Source organism: Diadema setosum, chromosome 2 (assembly GCF_964275005.1).
Source record: "Diadema setosum chromosome 2, eeDiaSeto1, whole genome shotgun sequence".
Taxonomy (NCBI): domain Eukaryota; kingdom Metazoa; phylum Echinodermata; class Echinoidea; order Diadematoida; family Diadematidae; genus Diadema; species Diadema setosum.
The window spans coordinates 1,138,065-1,157,236 of record NC_092686.1 but is presented as its reverse complement, the minus strand read 5'-3'; the positions used below and the strand labels follow the sequence as shown (position 1 = coordinate 1,157,236).

Below are 19,172 nucleotides of genomic sequence, written 5' to 3'. Positions count from 1 at the left end.
AAAGATTTTATCGCGAGAATTGTTCAAAATAATGTTCATAAAGACATATACTGCATAATACGAAATTTGAGCCTCATTTGTCAAATTCTCTTTGTTGTCTGCTTGGTAAGCTTGTTAGTTGTAACAGAGTCATTGTATGAATTGTGATTCTATAATGCAAGGATAAAAGGCGAAAGGAGTCAATTATTCCATTATGAAAATTGTGTCCGGAATTAGAATGTGATTTTTTTTTTACACCGCACTAAAAGATAACTCTTGTAGCTAAGGGTATACTTTAAGTCTATTTTCCAAAAATCAGAGTGAATAATTTTCATGATTTTACTAAATTCGTAATTTTCAGGACTTTGTGAATAAGTGGTGATATTTTGGCTGAAATTTCATCCTCTGTGTAAGGAATTCAGAGCCACAAAAAAAAAAAAAGGTGTCTGGTGATACGATCCACACTCCTTCTACCAATGGTACAGCTGTATGTTCTACCTATAAGTAGGAAATCTGCTGGTCCTGATAATTGTGTAACACCTGTAATGTTATTATATTTAGCTGATATCTGATCGATTAGATTTCAGTATGTCGGAAGGAGATTGTTCATTTGGCAACATACTCTGACTATCCCCAGTTTCATTCTTTGTATTTTCCTCTTCTTATTTTTCATGTAGAGTAAGATGGATGTGGAAACAAGCCTCTCACTTCTCGTGGCTGAGTATCCTTCTTAAAAGAGGTCCAAACAATGTTCAAAACAATGTTTGACAGATTTCTTTGTATTGAAATCCCCCAAATCTGAAAGAAATGTGCTGCCATCCTTTATTGATTCTCAACCACCTATGTTCTTGTTGGAAGGTGATCTCATACATCTAACAGCCCACCACACCCCCAAAGAAATTACCGAAGGATGGCTCTTGCAGATGATGTACACGGTGATGTGGGTGTCGTCAAGGATTCAGTCAGTGAGACTCTTACCGGTGCTCAACAAGAAGTACCTGCAGAAGGTGCAATGGCGCTAGAGATTGAAGGGGAGCAAACAGCCTGGATCGGCCGCTGCAGGAGAAAACTTGACACTTCTAAAGCACAAGTTCAAATGCATGAGTATCTCCTCCTCGAGGGACTACAAGCAGTTGTATCTTATCTCAAGAAGGCAGGAAAGACACCGATTAGGTCCTTGTGGATGGATATCATCAGTGAAGTACCACTTCCAGCCTGCAGGAAATTCGGCAAAAAGGCCCCTGAATTTAGAAGAGTTCTACGGTGCTACCCAGACATTTTTGTGGTGGATGACAATGAAGTAGACATCATGGAGAACGCTGCTATCACCTACTCTTGGATACACAGCTACCTCTTGTCTGCTGCCCTCAAACTGCAGACCTTCATTTCTGCCCATGGTTCTTGCCGTCTTGAAGAACTGTTCATAAGGTCATCGGACATCCTCTCTGATGCTGAAAGAATGGTTGTAGGAGACAATTTAGACATGTTTGGCATCACCATAGAGTCCCTACATGAGCATGTTTCAGTGAAGCACACCAACCAGACAGTGAAGGAATCCTGGGCAGTTGTCTTTTCAGAGATTAGCACCCAAGTCTCAAGGAATTTTCCTGATGCAGGCTGTACAGTTCAGCATGTAGTTCAAGTTTTAATCAGCAGTGAGTTTGATAATGCAGGGATTACACATACGGGTACTGCTGATAGCAGACAGTTATTAGCGATCAAGGAAACTCTCAAAGCACACCCAGAGCTGTTTGAGATCGATGATGAAAGGTCATTTGTTGTCTGGCCTGCACACTGCCTGTCTGAAAGTGTGGCTGCTGTTACTGGTGCTCAACAAGAAGTTGTTGGAGAAGTTGCAAAAGCACTGCAGATTGAAGAGGAAGAAGCAATTAGGCTGAGCTACTGCAGGAGAAAACATGACACTGCTAAAGCACAAGTTGAAAGGCATGAGTATCTCCTTCTTGAGGGACTACAAGCAGTTGCATCTAATCTTAAGAAGAAAGGAAAGAGACAAATTTTCTCAGTGTGGATGGATGTCATCAGTGAAGTACCACTTAGAGTCTGCAGGAAATTCGGCAAAAATGCCCCTGAATTTAGAAGAGTTCTACAGAGCTACCCAGACATTTTTGTGGTGGATGACAATGAAGTAGACATTATGGAGAATGTTGCTATCACCTACTCTTGGATACACAGCTACCTCCTGTCTACTGCCCTCAAACTGCAGACCTTCATTTATGCCCATGGTTCTTGCCCTCTTGAAGAACTGTTCATAAGGTCATTGGACATCCTCACTGATGCTGAAAGAATGGTGGTAGGAGACAATTCAGACATGTTTGGCATCGTCATAGAGTCCCTACATGAGCATGTTTCAGTGAAGCACACCAACCAGACAATAGAGGACTCTGTGGCACTTATCTTTTCAAAGATTTGCACCCAGGTCTCAAGGGATTATCCTGATGCAGACTTTGCAGCCCATCTTGTTGCACAGGCCTTAATTGGATTTGGTGATGTCGGGAACACTGCTGATGGCAGGAAATTATCAGTAATCAAGGAAACTCTCAAAGCACACCCAGAGCTGTTTGAAATCGATGATGCTAGGATGTATGTTGTATCGCCTGCTCAATGCTTGTTTGAGAATGAGGCTGTCAGCTCTAGTGGACAGTGCAGCCCAGCTGGCAGTGCTCATGAGGATGATACTTCCAATCCACCCTCTGACTCTGTTTTCCAGAATGATCTTGAATCTTCTTTGACAACATCAACCTCACACCCTGAGGCTACTTCTTCTTCAGACATGAGTACCACATATTGTTTGCCTTCTATGTTGTCCAGGGATGAGATAAAAGATGCAGCCCTTGGGGATGAGTGGGAAACCTGTTCCGAAGGAAGTGAGGTGGAGTCTCTTGGCAGTGAAAGTATCTCAGATACAGAGTCCTTGGAGGCAAAGGAGACCGAACCAAATGAAGCCATTGAAGACAAGACAGAGAAACCAGCACTGCATGTAGATAACATCCTCACTGTACTGCAGGTTTGTGGTCAGGGAAAACCCTATTATATTCTGTATTCTCCGTAATCTGCATTATTTGAGAAACTGTCTGACAAACTTATTATAAATTGTCTAAAATGTACAGCAGAGTTCTACCAGTGCCAATAAACCTTTGGGAGTTTGTATAAAAGCAATTGGTTTTCTTTTCTTTTTTTCAGTGAAATATTCAGATTATTTATTCAGGGCAGGGGTGACATCAAGATCATATCTACAATTATGGTACACTGCTATAGTCTTAGCCAGTCTCCAGAGGCCTTGACGAGGCATGTGACAGACCCTGCAACCACCAGCCCCGCCACCATCTTGGGACTGAACAAAGTTACAGATGTAAGATTTGAAGGTACTGGTGAATCAAGGAAAGAGAATGCACATTAAATGTATTATGATTAGCAGTGCTTGTATTAGAGGTTCCCTATGGAAGAAATGCTTCAGAACCATTTTATACCATCTGCTAATCTCTGCAATCCAGCAAGTGTCACATCTGTCCGAGCATCATTCCTGTACCTAATTCTCCTGGCCTGCTGTTCATTTTGTGTGCATATACAGTTGTACAAATAACGTTTTCAACTTTGATACAGTCATCAATAAAATTGATAAATATTGTCTTCATTATAATCTCCTGAATAGGACAAAGGGCACTTCAGCTCATGCATTAATCAATGTCTGGCCCAAAGCGCATTCCCCATCATCTCTGTATCCTCATCAGAATGTTGGCTGCTGGTGGGTCTCTGGGAGGGCCAGATCTTTGCCATTGATTTCACTTCACTTTCTGCTGAGGTTGAAGGGAGAAGCACAGAACACCTTCCTCTTGGCTTCCTTTCAAACTCGGCCATCTTGAAGGTAAAGAGTGGTGTTTATCATTCCAATGTACATACTTTTACTTTTCTAGTAATACCTTTTACTGCATGTAACAATTTAGTCTTTGAAACTATAAATTTTTGTACTGTTTGCCAGAAAAATTAGATATTTGTGTACAGCAAACATATTTCTCTCTTGAGATATGGTGGAATGGCCCCTGCATACAAAGGCCCATTTTTTTTTTTTCCTTCTAAAGCTTCCTACAGGGCTGGCATTTGAGCGCTGAATTTGACAGCAAAGGTGGCATGTCTAGGATATATGTGAAATTGCAATCCCTCTGATCTCTCTATCAGGTAACCTTCAATGTGAAGCAGCTGTCATCTAAGGTCTATGATCAACTTCGGCTGGAGATGGTCAGCGTGTTTGATGTAAAGGTATGTCGTTACTCAGGTACTGGAGCAGAGTGTATGTAATCCTTCCACTTAAAATACATAGTGTCATTTATCTCTTCACACCACAACCACAATGTTAACAGTTGATATGTACAGGTGTACAGAGACAATTGGTTCGTATTTAGTACCACACGTTTTAGGTGTTGTTTTTGTGTTTTGCCTGTTAAACCTTATTTGAAATAGTGTGTGCAGTTTTCTAGCTTGCTTTTTTTTATTTTACTGCCAGATGGGTTGCATACGATTAACTTGAGATGGTGGCAGACCCATATTTTACAATTGTAGTGTAAGTGCCGCCCACATCACAGGCTGCAGATTTCACATTTTGATATGATCCTCAAATTACTACTGTCAGTTGAGACATGTGCAGAACTAGATGTATGTGTGTGAAGAGTGTTACATTCTGAAATTTTGTCATTTTCTTCTTTCTCATCTAATATTAGTGAAACCTTTGCTATTGTTTATGTGATGAAGTTATAGTTACAAGGGCCTATTTGGAGTTGGAGTGACCTTTTTTGTTTGAGGGATCCAGCTACAAGCACATCCAATTACTTCTTAGTAGTCTTGGCATGTATTTGTTTCTTTGTAATGACTTGTAAGTTGTATATTGTTTTATATTTTGCCAAAATAAATGAATGAAATGAAATAATTGAATGTGATGATTGCTTCTGAAACTTTGACATTTCGTCCTTAAGATGGCAAAACAATGTATCTAAATCCAACCTCATTTCCATTAAATTGAGCTTGAAGTTTTGCAAACCTTCAGCTGTCTTTCTGTTTTCATTCAACACTTCATATCTTACCCTAGAAGGACCAACACTATCAGTAATACAGTGCATGCAAATTTATTTCACTAGACCCTTTATTTTTAGAATAATTTGCATTTAATCAAAACATACATTGTTTTGCCATCACAACATAACCACACTATTGCCATTGATGCGTCAAAACAACGTAAGTCTCGATCACTGGCACAAGTTTAATGTATTACAACGTCAGTATGCGTGCGCTTCTGCAACAGCACTTGGCGCGCAGCCTATTACTTAGTAAACATGTAGATGGCAAAACAACGTAACGCATGTAGATACGTTGTTTTGCCTATTCCATGCCTGACGTGTGATGAGCAGGGGCAAGCATTGTGTTTTCCCAACAAAATTTGAACAATTCCCACTTGGATGGAGCGTCATATCAGTAACGGAATGGGTTCTGATTTCAAGATTTGGTCAAGAGTTAGATTATACTAAAATAAGCTGAAATATGTGACTAAGGCAGTTTTCATGAATTTTTGACATGCGTTGTTTTCAGTGGCGTATCTAGGGGGGGGCAAGGGGGGCACGTGCCCCGGGCGCCACTCCCCGGGGGCGCAAAAAAAAACGAAAAAAAAAAACGAAGAAGAAAAAAAAAAAGGGAAAAAAACGAAGAAGAAGAAAAAAAGAAAAAAAAAGAGAAGAAGAAGAAGAAAAAAAAAAAACTCTCGCCCGGAAAAAAGGGGGGGGGGCAGAAAACCAAATCAAACAAGACAACAAATAAAACATGATGCCGCCGACAAAATGACAATGTTTATTGTGTTCACACAAGATTTCCGTGTTCTGTAAGTAAGCTGAAGTACAAAAATTTTCGGCTCGCTCGATGCGCTCGCTCGCCAAAATTTATGTAAAAAAGAAGGTACGAACAAAACGTGGTGATGACATGAGTGGACAAAATTACCATGTCTATTGTGTTCACACATGTCACTTTATATTCAGCAGGCAACATGTTTCACGGAGCAGCGGCTGCCATTTCTTTCGTTCTGAAGCGATCGCCAATTGGATCAAAAGAAGGCGCCAATGGTTTCGAACATAAGGGGGGGGGGGTGGGGGCGCAAAAAAAAAACACAACCCAAATCAAACAAGATAAGAACAAAACGTATTGATGACGCGGGTATATACAAATTTCGGCTCACTCGCTCGTACTAATTTAGAGTATTTTTTTAAAGTCCTCAGTTTGTTGGTATGAATAGTTATCTATAAGGTCGTCACTATATCTTGTAAAAATTGTAAGATTTAATAAGCAAAAAATGACAAGAATTTCATGTTTTGTAAGCTGAAATACAAAATTTTTCGGCTCGCTCGCTGCGCTCGCTCGCCAAAATTTATCCCCAAAAAGAGATAAGAACAAAACGTGATGATGACGCGGAAATATATAAATTACGACTCACTCGCGCGTACTAATTTAGAGTATTTTTTAAAGTCCTCAGTTTGTTGGTATAAATCGTTATCGTCGTCACCATATCTTAATTAGAATTGTAGGATTTAATAAGCAAAAAATGACAAGAATTCCATGTTTTGTTAGCTGAAATGCAAAAATTTTCGGCTCGCTCGCTGCGCTCGCTCGCCAAAATTTATTACAAAAAAGAGATAAGAACAAATCGTGATGATGCCGCGGAAATATACACATTTCGGCTCACTCGCGCGTACTAATTTAGAGTAGTTTTTCTAAGTCCTCAGTTTGTTGGTATCAATCGTTATCTATAATTCCGTCACCATATCTTTATTAGAATTGCAAATTTTGAAAAGCAAAAAATTACAAGAATTCCATATTTTGTTAGCTGAAATACAAATTTTCGGCTCGCTCGCTGCGCTCGCTCGCCAAAATTTATTACAAAAAAGAGATAAGAACAAAACGTGATGATGCCGCGGAAATATACCAATTTTGGCTCACTCGCGCGTATTAATTTAGAGTAGTTTTTTTCTAAGTCCTCAGTTGGTTGGTATTAATCGTTATCTATAAGGCCGTCACTATATCTTGATTAGAATTGTAAGATTTAATAAGCAAAAAATGACAAGAATTCCATGTTTTGTAAGCTGAAATACACAAAAAAATTCGGCTCGCTCACTGCGCTCGCTCGCCAAAATTTATCAAAATTCATTACATTTAAATCACCCTCAAAAAAGTACATCATGACAGTGGACTGTGTTTAAAGTCTCTACGGGATGGGGTTGGGGTTGAACACTTTTTCGGAAATTAGGGGCGCAATTTTCGCGCTTGCCCCGGGCGCCGTTTTCCCTAGATACGCCACTGGTTGTTTTGCCATCTCAAGGCCGATTATTTTAGCTGTTCTCGGTGCTGTCCCAAACAGGTTACACACAACCTCTTACGAACGAAAAGTTGCTGCTCAGGCTTGTTGCCGGCCATCATGAAGGACTATGGTGTATCACCATTCCAAGATGGGTTGGTCTCCATGGCAACCCTTCAAACTCCGCTCCTTCAGTTAGGTTACTCAGAGCAGCAAATCTCTGCACTGGCGGACTGGGCAAGAATGAGCTCCAAATTAGTTCCACATCTGTTTGAAGAAATGCTGAGGTAGGAGAACTGTATGGTACGGTACCAGACGTTTCCACAGAATCCATTTCTGAAGCTGGCTACGTGTACTGACAATTTGTATTTTTCAACTTGTGCTTCTTAAGATATCCTATAAGGCTCAAGTAATGTTGGATCACTGGTGGGTGAATATGACGATTACACACAGAAATCATGTCTGGACGAGGAAAATCTGGCAAGGCTTGCACCAAGGCCAAGTCTCGAAATGTAGATAATTAGAGTTTCTGCTGTTGTTCTGTTTTTGTAACAGCTTCACGAAACCTGTCCTAAATAATATGATTAGTGAATATTTTTCTCTCTCCCTGCCCCCCCCCCCCCAGTGTATTTTACCTTGACATGACAGTAACCATGACAACAACACTATCATTTACTTTTTGAAGCTCCATGACATCGAAGCAGATAACGCCGGCCTGTAGACAAAGCCAGGAGGCTACAGTACCTCATAAGGGAGAGGTCCATGCTATTAATGTGGGCTACATAGCGGCTGTGTTGTCCTCTCACCATAAGCGCTCCAAGAAGGCAAAGAAATCCAAGAAGCCAAAGAAATACAAGAAGGCACTCCCAATCTCTCTGGAAGAGATATCATCATCCAGCCGTGAAGCAGCGCCCTCTCATGACCAATGTCAAGAGGTCGGTAGCAGCATTCTTGGTGAATTCATAGAAAACTTGCCCTAGTGTGCAATTTACTTTCAATGACAAACCAATTAAAGTATAGCATCATTGAAACTTTGATAAAATTAAATTTTCTTTGATGCTTTCACTCAGTGGCTCTGTCTGTCTTTTCCAGATTTTTTTAGTTTCCACAAAGTCTATGTCAAAATAGCATTTGTAATATATATCTAGAAACTGTGTGGCAATGTAGCAGTGAGGATGATATTGTTTTGAACTTTTTTTGTTGTTGTTGGTACATCTTTTTTCACATCTTTAAAGCACCTCCAAATAAAACTATTTCTCATGTCATTGCACTGTGTTTGCATACTGGACTCCCGAGACACGCTCAGAACTGCCAAGTCCTCTGTGATCCTGTAGGAGGCTTCCTAAAATTTTCAGTGTCTCTTATGTCTAGATAAGAAAATCATAGCGAGCATTAGATCTGCGATGTGAACGCTAACACGATGCTAATTATTGGCCCAAGTATGCACAAGACAGCTGTTTCCATTTTCCAACCCGGGAGGCTGCGTTGTCCTAGCGTTCGCATTGCAGATCTAAAGCGTGCTGATATCTTTTATGTCTGGATAAGCGGATATAAAAGGTCTCCCAGATTCAGAAATTATTTTGGCCACCTGAGTGGCATGTCACACACAAGTGCTGTATACACCATAAATAGTGAGTCTAAATTTTTTGCGAATCGGGACTTCCCGACAATTTCGCGAGTGGTTGAATTCGTGATCGTAGAGTACTGTACTGAAAGGAGAAACATATATACAACTGTACGTGTGCATCACATTCATATCAGGATCAGAGTCTTTGTTTATGCGTGTATTTAATTTCGCGAATAGCACGTGACTCGCAAAATTCGTGAAAATAAAAACCTTGCAAAATATTCAGCGTATACAGTATTTCCTTGATTTGATCGCTCTTTGGAATCTCCCTATATTTGAATATCTGAATGTTATGCTAGCCTTGAATGCCGTAATTATAGAGTTAACTTGTTTTGGAGGATTGCATAAGAACCTCACCAAGATGTCATAAATCATTTCTCACCCATATTCACCTGCCTCTTGTCATGTCCTGTGTACGGTCATCACAAAAGGTTGATGGCTATCTTTCTGGAAGCTGTCGTCCAGACCAAGCTACGCCGTCTTCATGTGAGTCAAGTGGACATCCTGAAGGCTACTTGCCATCTTCACCAGGCCCAGTGCAGTCCAAGGTCCTACACTATGGGGAAGATGGAATGCCAACCTTGGTTCACTGTGCAAGCGAGGTAGTGAATAGTCTAGACCTCTTGTCACTTTTGTTCACAAGAACAGCTAGATACTGTAAATGCAGAAACCTTCGCAGTATATTAGTTTTTGCGGATTCTCCGCTACTTCTGGTTAGTGCAAATTCTAAAACCTACCCTAAATGATTTTCTATGCACATTTTGAACTGGGTGAATCATGCGTTTTGTCAGGTGATAAATGGTAAGTACGCATATATATGTATGTATGCTAGTAGCTTGCTGTAATGGACTGTTTACTGGTATTTATACTGTAAAACAATATTTTCGTGGCATGAAATTTTTGTGAATTGGAGCCGACGGCCTTTTTCGCAGCATGAAATTTTCATGAGTTGCCTCTAACATTCAATGCATATAGATCTAGTGTAGATAAGAATTTTCATGTGCAGTTTAATTTCGCGAATCTTGGCTCTCTCGAAATTCGTGAAATTAAAATGCACGCAACGATTCCTCGTTTTACAGTATTCTGTGATTAAATGTGTGTACTTGTGTTATTGATATGTGATGTGCATACATTGGTATGCATACTGCACAGTAAAGTAGTAAATATACTTAAATTTTCATGCATGGAAATATGAACACAGTGTTTTCAGTTTTCACCACATCCATTTGCTGCAAAAAAAAAAAAAAGTCTCATGGGAATGCACATGAGTTTGTCTGTGTGAAATGATATGTATTTATATACAGGGCTCAACATACTGTAAAACGAGGAATGTTCTTGTGCATTTAATTTCACGAATTTTGTGAGAGCCAAGATTCACGATGCAAATCAAAATGCACTTGAAAATTCTTGTTTTCACTATATGCATTGAATGTTATAGGTAACTCGTGAAAATTTCATGCTGTGAAAAAGGCTGTTGGCTCCAGTTCGCAAAATTTTCATGCCATGAAAATAGCGTGTTTCACAGTAAGCACTTTCCCACTAGGCAAGTGAAAATATTGTAAAATGCCAATTATGTTACTTGCCCAATCAGGGAAGTAATATTTTGTCTTTGGTTTGAAAAGCAGAAGCTCCTCCAGTCAGTTACATTATACATTGGCACTAGTTTGCGGCAAATCCTTGTTTTTTTCCAGGCAAGTAAAAATTTGAAATTGATGACATTACTTGCAAGATGAGCAGCTGAAGGAAAAGGTATATATCAGATCCTAAATAGATGAATAGTTAACCCTAAAGGGGCCGGGCTTTTTTGGCTATGCTCAGACCGGGGGGGGGGATTCCGCCCCCCCCCCCCCCCCCGAGATCTCGGTCATCGGTGGTGCGATCGCGATGAAATTTTGCATGCGTGAGACCCGTGTCATAATCTACAAGATTGTGTTATAAGATTTTTTGAAACAATCAATTTCTAATTTTAATTAATTAATTATGCAAATTAAGCTCAAGGTGATATTTTAGCTTAATTAAAAGCATTGAGAGTCTAATTTTTGATCTGTAAATCTGTTTTAGCATATTCAACAATTGTACATCACAAAAACTTCCAAAACTCATTTCAATTCTTATGTATTTTATTGTTTTCAGAATTTCTTATGTATTTCTTTGTTTTTCAACTTTTGTTTTTTCTTTGTTTTTTCATTGGAAATTGTCACTGACCACTTTTCTACCATAATTAACACAAAATTAATCAATGAAAGTGATTAATTGTAAAAATAATCAGGTTTTTATGCCTTTCATGACAGAGCACTGTTTTCCATAGGAAATGTACACAAAATCACAAAATTGTGCCCATTTTGGAGCGACATTCCGTTACAAAAATGGGCGTGGCTTCGCAAAAGTATGCGCGGACGTTGCAAATTTGGTCTCAAAAGTTGCGCGAGACTTGAACGAAGAAAGTCAAGAAGCCTCGCGATGAAGCCTTCTCGCGTTACAGAATTATAGCGCGAAACGTTGAGGGGGGGGCGGATTCTGCCCCCCCCGGCCCTTTTAGGGTTAAAAGAATAAATCATACAGATGTAGATGTACATACAGTGTATACCCTCACCCACACTCTATTAAACTACAAGTCATGTCTCAGACTTCTTTCATAGTGCCAGAAGACTGGATTTTGCTTCATATGCTGCACAAGAGTGTGTGTGTGAATGCAGATCAGCATGTAATTCATGGACCAAACACTACTCTGTGCTTTGTCTTGTAGCAAGCCACGAGGCAGATTAATCCCTGTCAGATCAGCTTGGAGATAGCCAGGGAGTTTGAGAGGTGGAACCAGCACGACAAGGATCAGTTCTTGGCATCCTTTGACAGCCGCACCAAGAATGCCCTGAAGCAACTCGCTGAGGAAGACGATTCATTCTCACTAGATTTACTCACTGAAGTGATAATGGATGTTGGAAGGAAACCTAGCGCAAGGTAGTGTACCATTGATTTATAAATGATACACTGGTCTGAGTGCATCTGTAAGAACTGTGTCCATGTGGTAACTACGGAATTGTTTAACCCATGAGGCACAGCCAAGTGGATTTAGACAAGATTTGGTAGATACTGCATGCACATTATTTCTTCTGACTCATGGAGAGACATGTGCATCATCTGTTTTAAAAAAAGATGGACTATTTTTTGCCAGAAATGTATTGGTTCGATCATATGTCCGATAATCACCTACGCTTGTCAAATTTACTGGATGCTTTCCTATTGGCTTGCCAAAGATGCAACCATGCATCAGGAATTATTTGATGCATGTTAAAATTATTGGATCCATGGCTAGCCATATCTGCTAAGTCAAAGTGGGCGAAAGCTAGCTAAGTGCTACAAGTTTGCAATAGCATATTATCAGTGTTTATCACCATTGATCACAGTGATTATTGATATCGAACGTGATGCCACTAAAAATTGATGCACGGCTCTCGATGCCGACCCCTCGCGGTTCACCCCAGGTGAATAGCAATAGTCAGCAAATGTATCAGCCAGAAACATTGTACCATATGCTAGAAGAAGAAGACAGGATATGTATAACACAATGATTGGTTCAACTAACAAACTATAGTCTAGTCCCTTATAGCCACCAGCAATGTTGCCTTAGTGCTCTCTAGAATAGTTTTGATTTATTCATGATTTATTCACACCGGTGTGCCACAAATTATATGATTGAACTTGGTAAAATTTTGTGAACCTTGGTAAAATGTCAACAATTTATTGCAACCGCTTGCAAAGAAAAAATGGGAGGAAACTTGATATCATTCATGTACAAGGACCCAAGAAAAGCATGATGAAGACATTATCATCTCATTTGACATTGCCAGATATTACCAACCAACGGACCGAGACCAGCTCAAAGTGAAGACTCTACGTGACAGAGTACTGACCAAGCAGGATATGGTGGAGTTTCTGGACGGGAATTGTTCCCCTGTGAGCACTGACCATCGGGCAGCCATAACTGGCACCCTGCACAGAGTTGGGTGGGTGTGCTCTTTGAATTCAATAGAGATTGTGAAATATTCTTTGTGAGGTGATGAAAGGAAACCAAAAGTGTATTACAGTTTCAGTATTATAACAACAACAATAATGATAATGAGAATGATAATGATAATAATAATAATAATGATAATAATAATAATGATAATAATAATAATAATAATAATAATAATAATAATAATAATAATAATAATGATAATAATAGTAATGATAATGATAATAATAATAATGATAATAATAATAATAATAATAATAATGATAATGATAATAATAGTAATGATAATGATAATAATAATAATGATAATAATAATAATGATAATGATAATAGTAATAATAATAATAATAATAATAATAATAACAATAATAATAATGATGATGATAATGATAATGATAATGATAATGATAATGATAATATATGTATGACTTATATTGTGCAGAATCCGCTTTGTAGAGCGAGAGCGCTCAAGGTGCATGATACGTACCCCGGTCACTAAATAGGCATTATTTCCAACCAGCACATATACCTGGATTGTCAATTAGTGGCAATAAAATGACTTGATGCAAGAATCCATTAATTTGAATAAGTATGCAGTACTTGCTATTATGAGGGATCAGAATCATCACCGGAAACTGCACGAAGGCTCCATAGTCTAGTGGAAATGACACCTGTCTAGTAATCAGGAAGTTGTGGGTTCAAATCCCACCCAAGCATGCATGCCTCTGATTTTTATCAAGGCTCCTACTCAAACTCTTGAAGGGCAATTTGTCAATCAGTTGCAATGTAGGAATGTCATTTCTATTTTCGTTCTTCTTGAATTGTTTTCAGGGTCCTGGTGAATCGGCAAAGAGAACCCATCAGCATCACGGTCAAATTTCAGCATCCTGTCTTTGGCTGCATCACTCCTCTATTTGACCTCATCCGTGATGGTCAGTCTGTGCTCTTTCTTGGTCAGCCACGGTCAGGCAAGACGACCCTGCTGCGGGAAGCGGCCAGAGTGCTGAACGACACGGTTGGAAGACGTGTCGTGATCGTTGATACCCTCAATGAGGTATGTTATTCTTCAAACTCTTTTGTTAGAAACAACAACATGTGTACTAGAAACAAGCAGGTTTTGATATATGTTGTGATTTCTATCAACAAAATATGCCCCTATTCTGCACAAACTTTTACTTCTGCAAACAATCACTACATGCTGGAACTCATATACCTCCACTTCTTGCAAATTTGTGCTTTTATTTCCTTCAGATTGGTGGTGATGATGACATCCCTCATCCATCGATAGGAGGAGCAAGGCGAATGCAGGTATGAATGCCAAATTTATTCGTTATACTGTGTACGCCTAGTATTTCGCGAGGTTTTTATTTTTGCGAATTTTGCAAGTTAGGTGCTACTTGCAAATTTAAAAACATGCAAAAATATGACTCTGATCCTGACATGAATGTGACGTGCACGCATACATTTTGCCATTCAGCGCTGTACTCCACGATCCCAAATTTAACCACTCGCGAAAATGTCAGGAAGTCCTGATTCGCAAAAATTTAGACTCGCTTAATACATGGCGTATACAGTATTGGACAGAGCAGATTGATAGATATTTGTTCAGATTTTGGTGCCAAGCTTAGATATTTTAGTTTTCTGTTGCAATGTATGGTATTTAGGTCCTGTCATAGTATTACATGCTTTGTCCGAGATGATAATAACTCTATGAATTTATGTTTGAAGTGATTTGGGGCAGAATGTAGACTTCACTTGCCGTAGAAATTTTAGCCATTTCCTGTTCTGCCAGTCACATGCCAAACTAAGCCTTGTTGAAGGATTTTTATTTTGTTGGTATTGCTTTCCCCCATTTGAATGCACTTTACCTGGACAGTAATTACAAGCCAGCCATGTACATGCATGATAAAGCAAGTGATTGACAAATTGCTTTATCAACATAAATACATACTGATTATTCAGTGTTTTTATACAAATGATGCACAGGATAGAGAGTGTTAGTGAAGGTGCGGTGCGCTCGAGAGTATTGACAATGGTGCGACATGCATGAGGCGCAGCCGAGTGCATGTTTGCAACCGTTGTCAATACTCGAGAGTGTGCCGCACCTTCACTAACGCCACGAAATAATCCTGTGCATCATTTGTTTTATAAAATGGGTCGAAAACTAACAGCATTATTCACGTACCTTTGTGGGTCAATACCAGTCAGCTACATGTAGCACTCGCTCAAAAGTCAAGAAGACCGAAGATGTTCGTCCCAAACATTTACGCACGTCGCACTCGGAAATCCCGCACATAAGTACTGTACGTAGAGTATACGTACGCCACGTGTTATGCACAAGAAAGGCCGCCGGCTGTTGTGGCAGCCCGCGGCCCGAACTAGAAGTTGTTTACAGGATTGACAGCGCGTATAGTAGCATGTGACGCACTTGTAACAACTGATTGAGTGCGCACTGCTAGTGTAAACATTGTGACGTACGTCAGGCCAGGGAGGTGGAAGAGAGACTCTTCCACCTCCCTGGTCAGGCCGTGCATAAGAAATTAATGCACTCACACGTGACTCATTTCAGCGCTTCCAATTGGCTACATTCTTGAACCCATTTTATAATGAGTAATAGCTATGATAAAAATCATGGGCATACACACTCTGGTGGGAGTACATGTATTCTTGTCAAGTAAGATAAAAGTTCTGAAATGACCTTTGGAAAGACTGCAGTGATTGATAAAGGTTCATAGGAAATCATGCAGAATGATAAATGTGATTAACATTATGTAGAATATTTTAAGGAATTTTGAAATTGTGGAATTTGAAATGACAGAAATCTTGTGCATACATTAATGAATCAGCATTGCAAATGATTTGCCACATTGTCATACGACAGCCTAATGATACATCACTGCTAACAACCAGAATGAATTCATGATTGTAATCAGGTTTGTATGCTTTCTGTCTTGTTATTCAGCTGCAAAGACGTGACCTTCAGCCCACCGCCATCAGAGAGGTGGTGCGGAATCACAGCGCACAGACGATAATCGTCGACAGGATTGAAACCGAGGCTGACGCCGTGGCGGCACTGGCTGCCCGGCAGAGGGGCATTCAGCTCCTGGCCTCAGCCCGTGGGCAAACCCTCAGCGACTTCATCACCAATTCCCGCCTGGACCCCATCAACGGCCAGATACGCAGGGCCATCTCGCAGGCCTGCAAAAACAGCCAGCAGGATGTCCGTGACGGCATGATCCTCCGTAGGAACCGCGTACCAGCCTTTGACGTCATCATAGAGGTGCGGGACTGCCATCGGTGGATTATCCATCATCATACGGCCCAGGCCATCGATGCCTGTTTGAGATGTGACCCTGTGCATGCCCAGGTGAGAAGAGTTGTGATGAGAGGGAATGATGTGGACACTGAGCCATTCCCTCAAGTCATTGTGGATGAGGTGACTTTGCAGTATCCTATTTGAGCACTACCTCCTTCTACTTCTTCCAAAGATCTCAGTATCTATTATAGAACAGCTCGAGAAAATTCTGCAGTCTCATTAGTCGAGAGCTGTGCATCAATCTTTTAGTGGCGGCATGTTACCAGAAGTTAACTCTAGAATCTTACATTAGGTATGTTCACACTCGTGCCTTCTCATTGAAGATAGCTGCCACGGATGATGTGGGAAATTGCTCCTTTAGCTTTTAAGCACTCCCTCAGTAATGAAAGTCAAGAGATTTAGCGCCTGGACTAGGATGACCCAAGTTCATAGCCTCCATTCCGAGGAATATTTGATTTGCCAATGGAGTGGAAAGTGCTGCTACTTTAATGAGTGCAACCATGAATAGCCAGAACTTCTATATTCTTGTGTAATGAAATGCACAATCACATAATCGAGTGTGCAGATATATGTTGTTACACCAACATTTCAAGGTGTTCAGGTACCAAGAGTCATCATATCTTTACCAATAGCAAAAATAATGACTATGATAAAATATTATGTGATTACTGACCAGGAAAGAGTCTATCAATAAACTGATTCTTTTGCATGATTAGGTTTGGATAACTATGGAATTCACTGCCATCTTACACAGTTTGTACGTGCCATCAACAACGTCATTTAAGAATGAGTTGAAAGTTTGCTTGTTTCATGATATTTGAATTTTTCCCATTTCTCCATCTAACTTTTATATTTTCATTTTAATGGATTTGGCACAGTCTTAAATAAGAAATGTCATCAAAGAGTTGTAAACTTACTTGTTTCTATGTATTTGAACTTCTCCAATTACTTCTTACCTTTATATTTGTATCTTCAAATGTGCCTTGAGCTTTTCATTTAATGGACATTGCTCAACCTTACATGAGAAACGTGTCATCAACTAGTCATTTAAGAATGAGTTGAAAACTTACTTGTTTCATGATATTTGATCTTTTCCCATTTCTCTGCTTTACCTTTATATTTTTATCTTCGAATGCACCTCAAGCTTTTCATTTAATGGAATTGGCGCAACCTTACATGAGAAATGTGTCATCAGTGGAGTCATTTATTAAGAATGAGTTGGAAAACATGACACCTCGAATTTTTCCTCAGTAGAAACAGATCGGGTAGTGGCCGATGCGCAATGATGTGAGGTGCTCTGTCGTCCACCTTTTGAGGTGGTCAATGCGCAGTGATGCGAGGGATGATTTTCAGTAGAAACGCAACGGGTAGCGAAATTCACGGTGTACCGGAAGTCTCGAAATATTTGGAGTTTTCGCCTCGCGCTTTTCAATCGGTTCACCGCACACTCCGACACTTGTGTGTACACAGCGACTGTAGTTTCGTACGCATCATGCTACTAATTATGAGGTGGTGGTACATGTGAATTGCGTGCTTTCATCGTCTATTGTTTGCATGCCCAACAACCTATTATACTATAGGCTCTAATTTCTAATAAACCAAGTGGCAGGAAATGTTGGTGAGGGGCATTTTGGACGGAAAGACTAAACAAAATTTAATGGTCTACCACAAAATGGCAGAAGCAGTGATAGCGCAGGCAGGACTTGTGATTACTGTGACCTGAAAATATGCGACTTCAGGATTCACCGCATTTAGCATGTCACCTCGCATCACCGCATATTTTATTGCTCATAATAGAAACAGCTCGAGTGGTCATAAAATACGAGGTGATGCGGGGGACAAAATTCGCAGTGATGCGAGGTGATGCGAGGTGCTCTCAGTAGAAACATGGTCTTACTTGTTTCATGATACTTGATCTTGCCTTAAATTACATTTGTATCTTCGAGTGCGCCTTGAATGTTTCATTTGATGGATTCAGCGCAATATAAATTGAAATTATTATCATCATTATTGTCATTATACATAATGATGTGAGGTTACCAGTAATATACAGTTGACTTCTGTTTATAACAATGTCTTTTAGACTGCTAGTGTTTTTTTTTTTTGTTTGATTGTTAGTTTTTAGTTATACCAAATTCCATTTCAGGTGAACAAATAGAGTATATAAAGATATATAGATAAAAGATATTTGAACTGAATTTTACTTCATTTCAACAAAATTTCATGAAGACTGTTTTTGGTTTAGCAGGAGTGCACAGTATGACGATCAATTTAGGCATTACCCCTGCTTAAACTTCACTGAATTTGCCTTTCACTATGTAGTATAAGTTGCTGTAAGTTCAGAGTAAAGAATTCAAAGATTACTGTACTACAAGACCTGAATACAAAAGGTAGTTTCTATCAACTCCATGGTTTAAATTAGTCGAAGGACTAAAACAAGCATGAAATGGGCACAGGGTGCATAACCAGATGAAGTGGCACAAATGTTCATTAACAATTGACATTAACTCAAGATACTGTTAACTCTGCATAAATGTGTGCAACTCGACATTTTGTTGACTTTAGTAGCTTTTTTTGCTGGTTCCATATCTGTTAACTTGCACAAGGTTTGCTGTGTGTACAAGTATCTTTATTGATATAGTATAAGTATCCATTTAGTCACAGGTTATCTCTTGTCAAGTCATTTTCTGTGTTAATTTAGCATTGAGGTAGAACCCAAGAGGTTGTACATTGCTAGAGTGGATAGCTCTTTTCAGATAAATTTGCGCTGTCCATGGACATCCAATGCCTAGCTACGTGTAATGATACTGTCCTTGGGCATCATGCAGTATTACAAAGGTGCAATGAACTGTAACATTCCATAACAAACATCTTTATCCCACCGTGACAG

At 39.7% G+C, this 19,172-nt stretch overlaps 1 protein-coding gene across 1 annotated transcript; it reads left to right on the top strand.

Moving 5' to 3' along the window:
• Nucleotides 1-889: 889 nt before the first annotated feature.
• LOC140246346 (uncharacterized) lies at nt 890-17,051 on the top strand. Its single transcript, XM_072325817.1, has 11 exons — nt 890-3,004; nt 3,650-3,862; nt 4,174-4,254; nt 7,388-7,611; nt 8,010-8,259; nt 9,383-9,553; nt 11,698-11,909; nt 12,800-12,955; nt 13,798-14,020; nt 14,218-14,274; nt 15,929-17,051. The coding sequence occupies exons 1-11, from the start codon at nt 890-892 to the stop codon at nt 16,424-16,426; spliced, it is 4,200 nt and encodes a 1,399-aa protein (XP_072181918.1). The 3' UTR covers nt 16,427-17,051.
• Nucleotides 17,052-19,172: the final 2,121 nt, after the last annotated feature.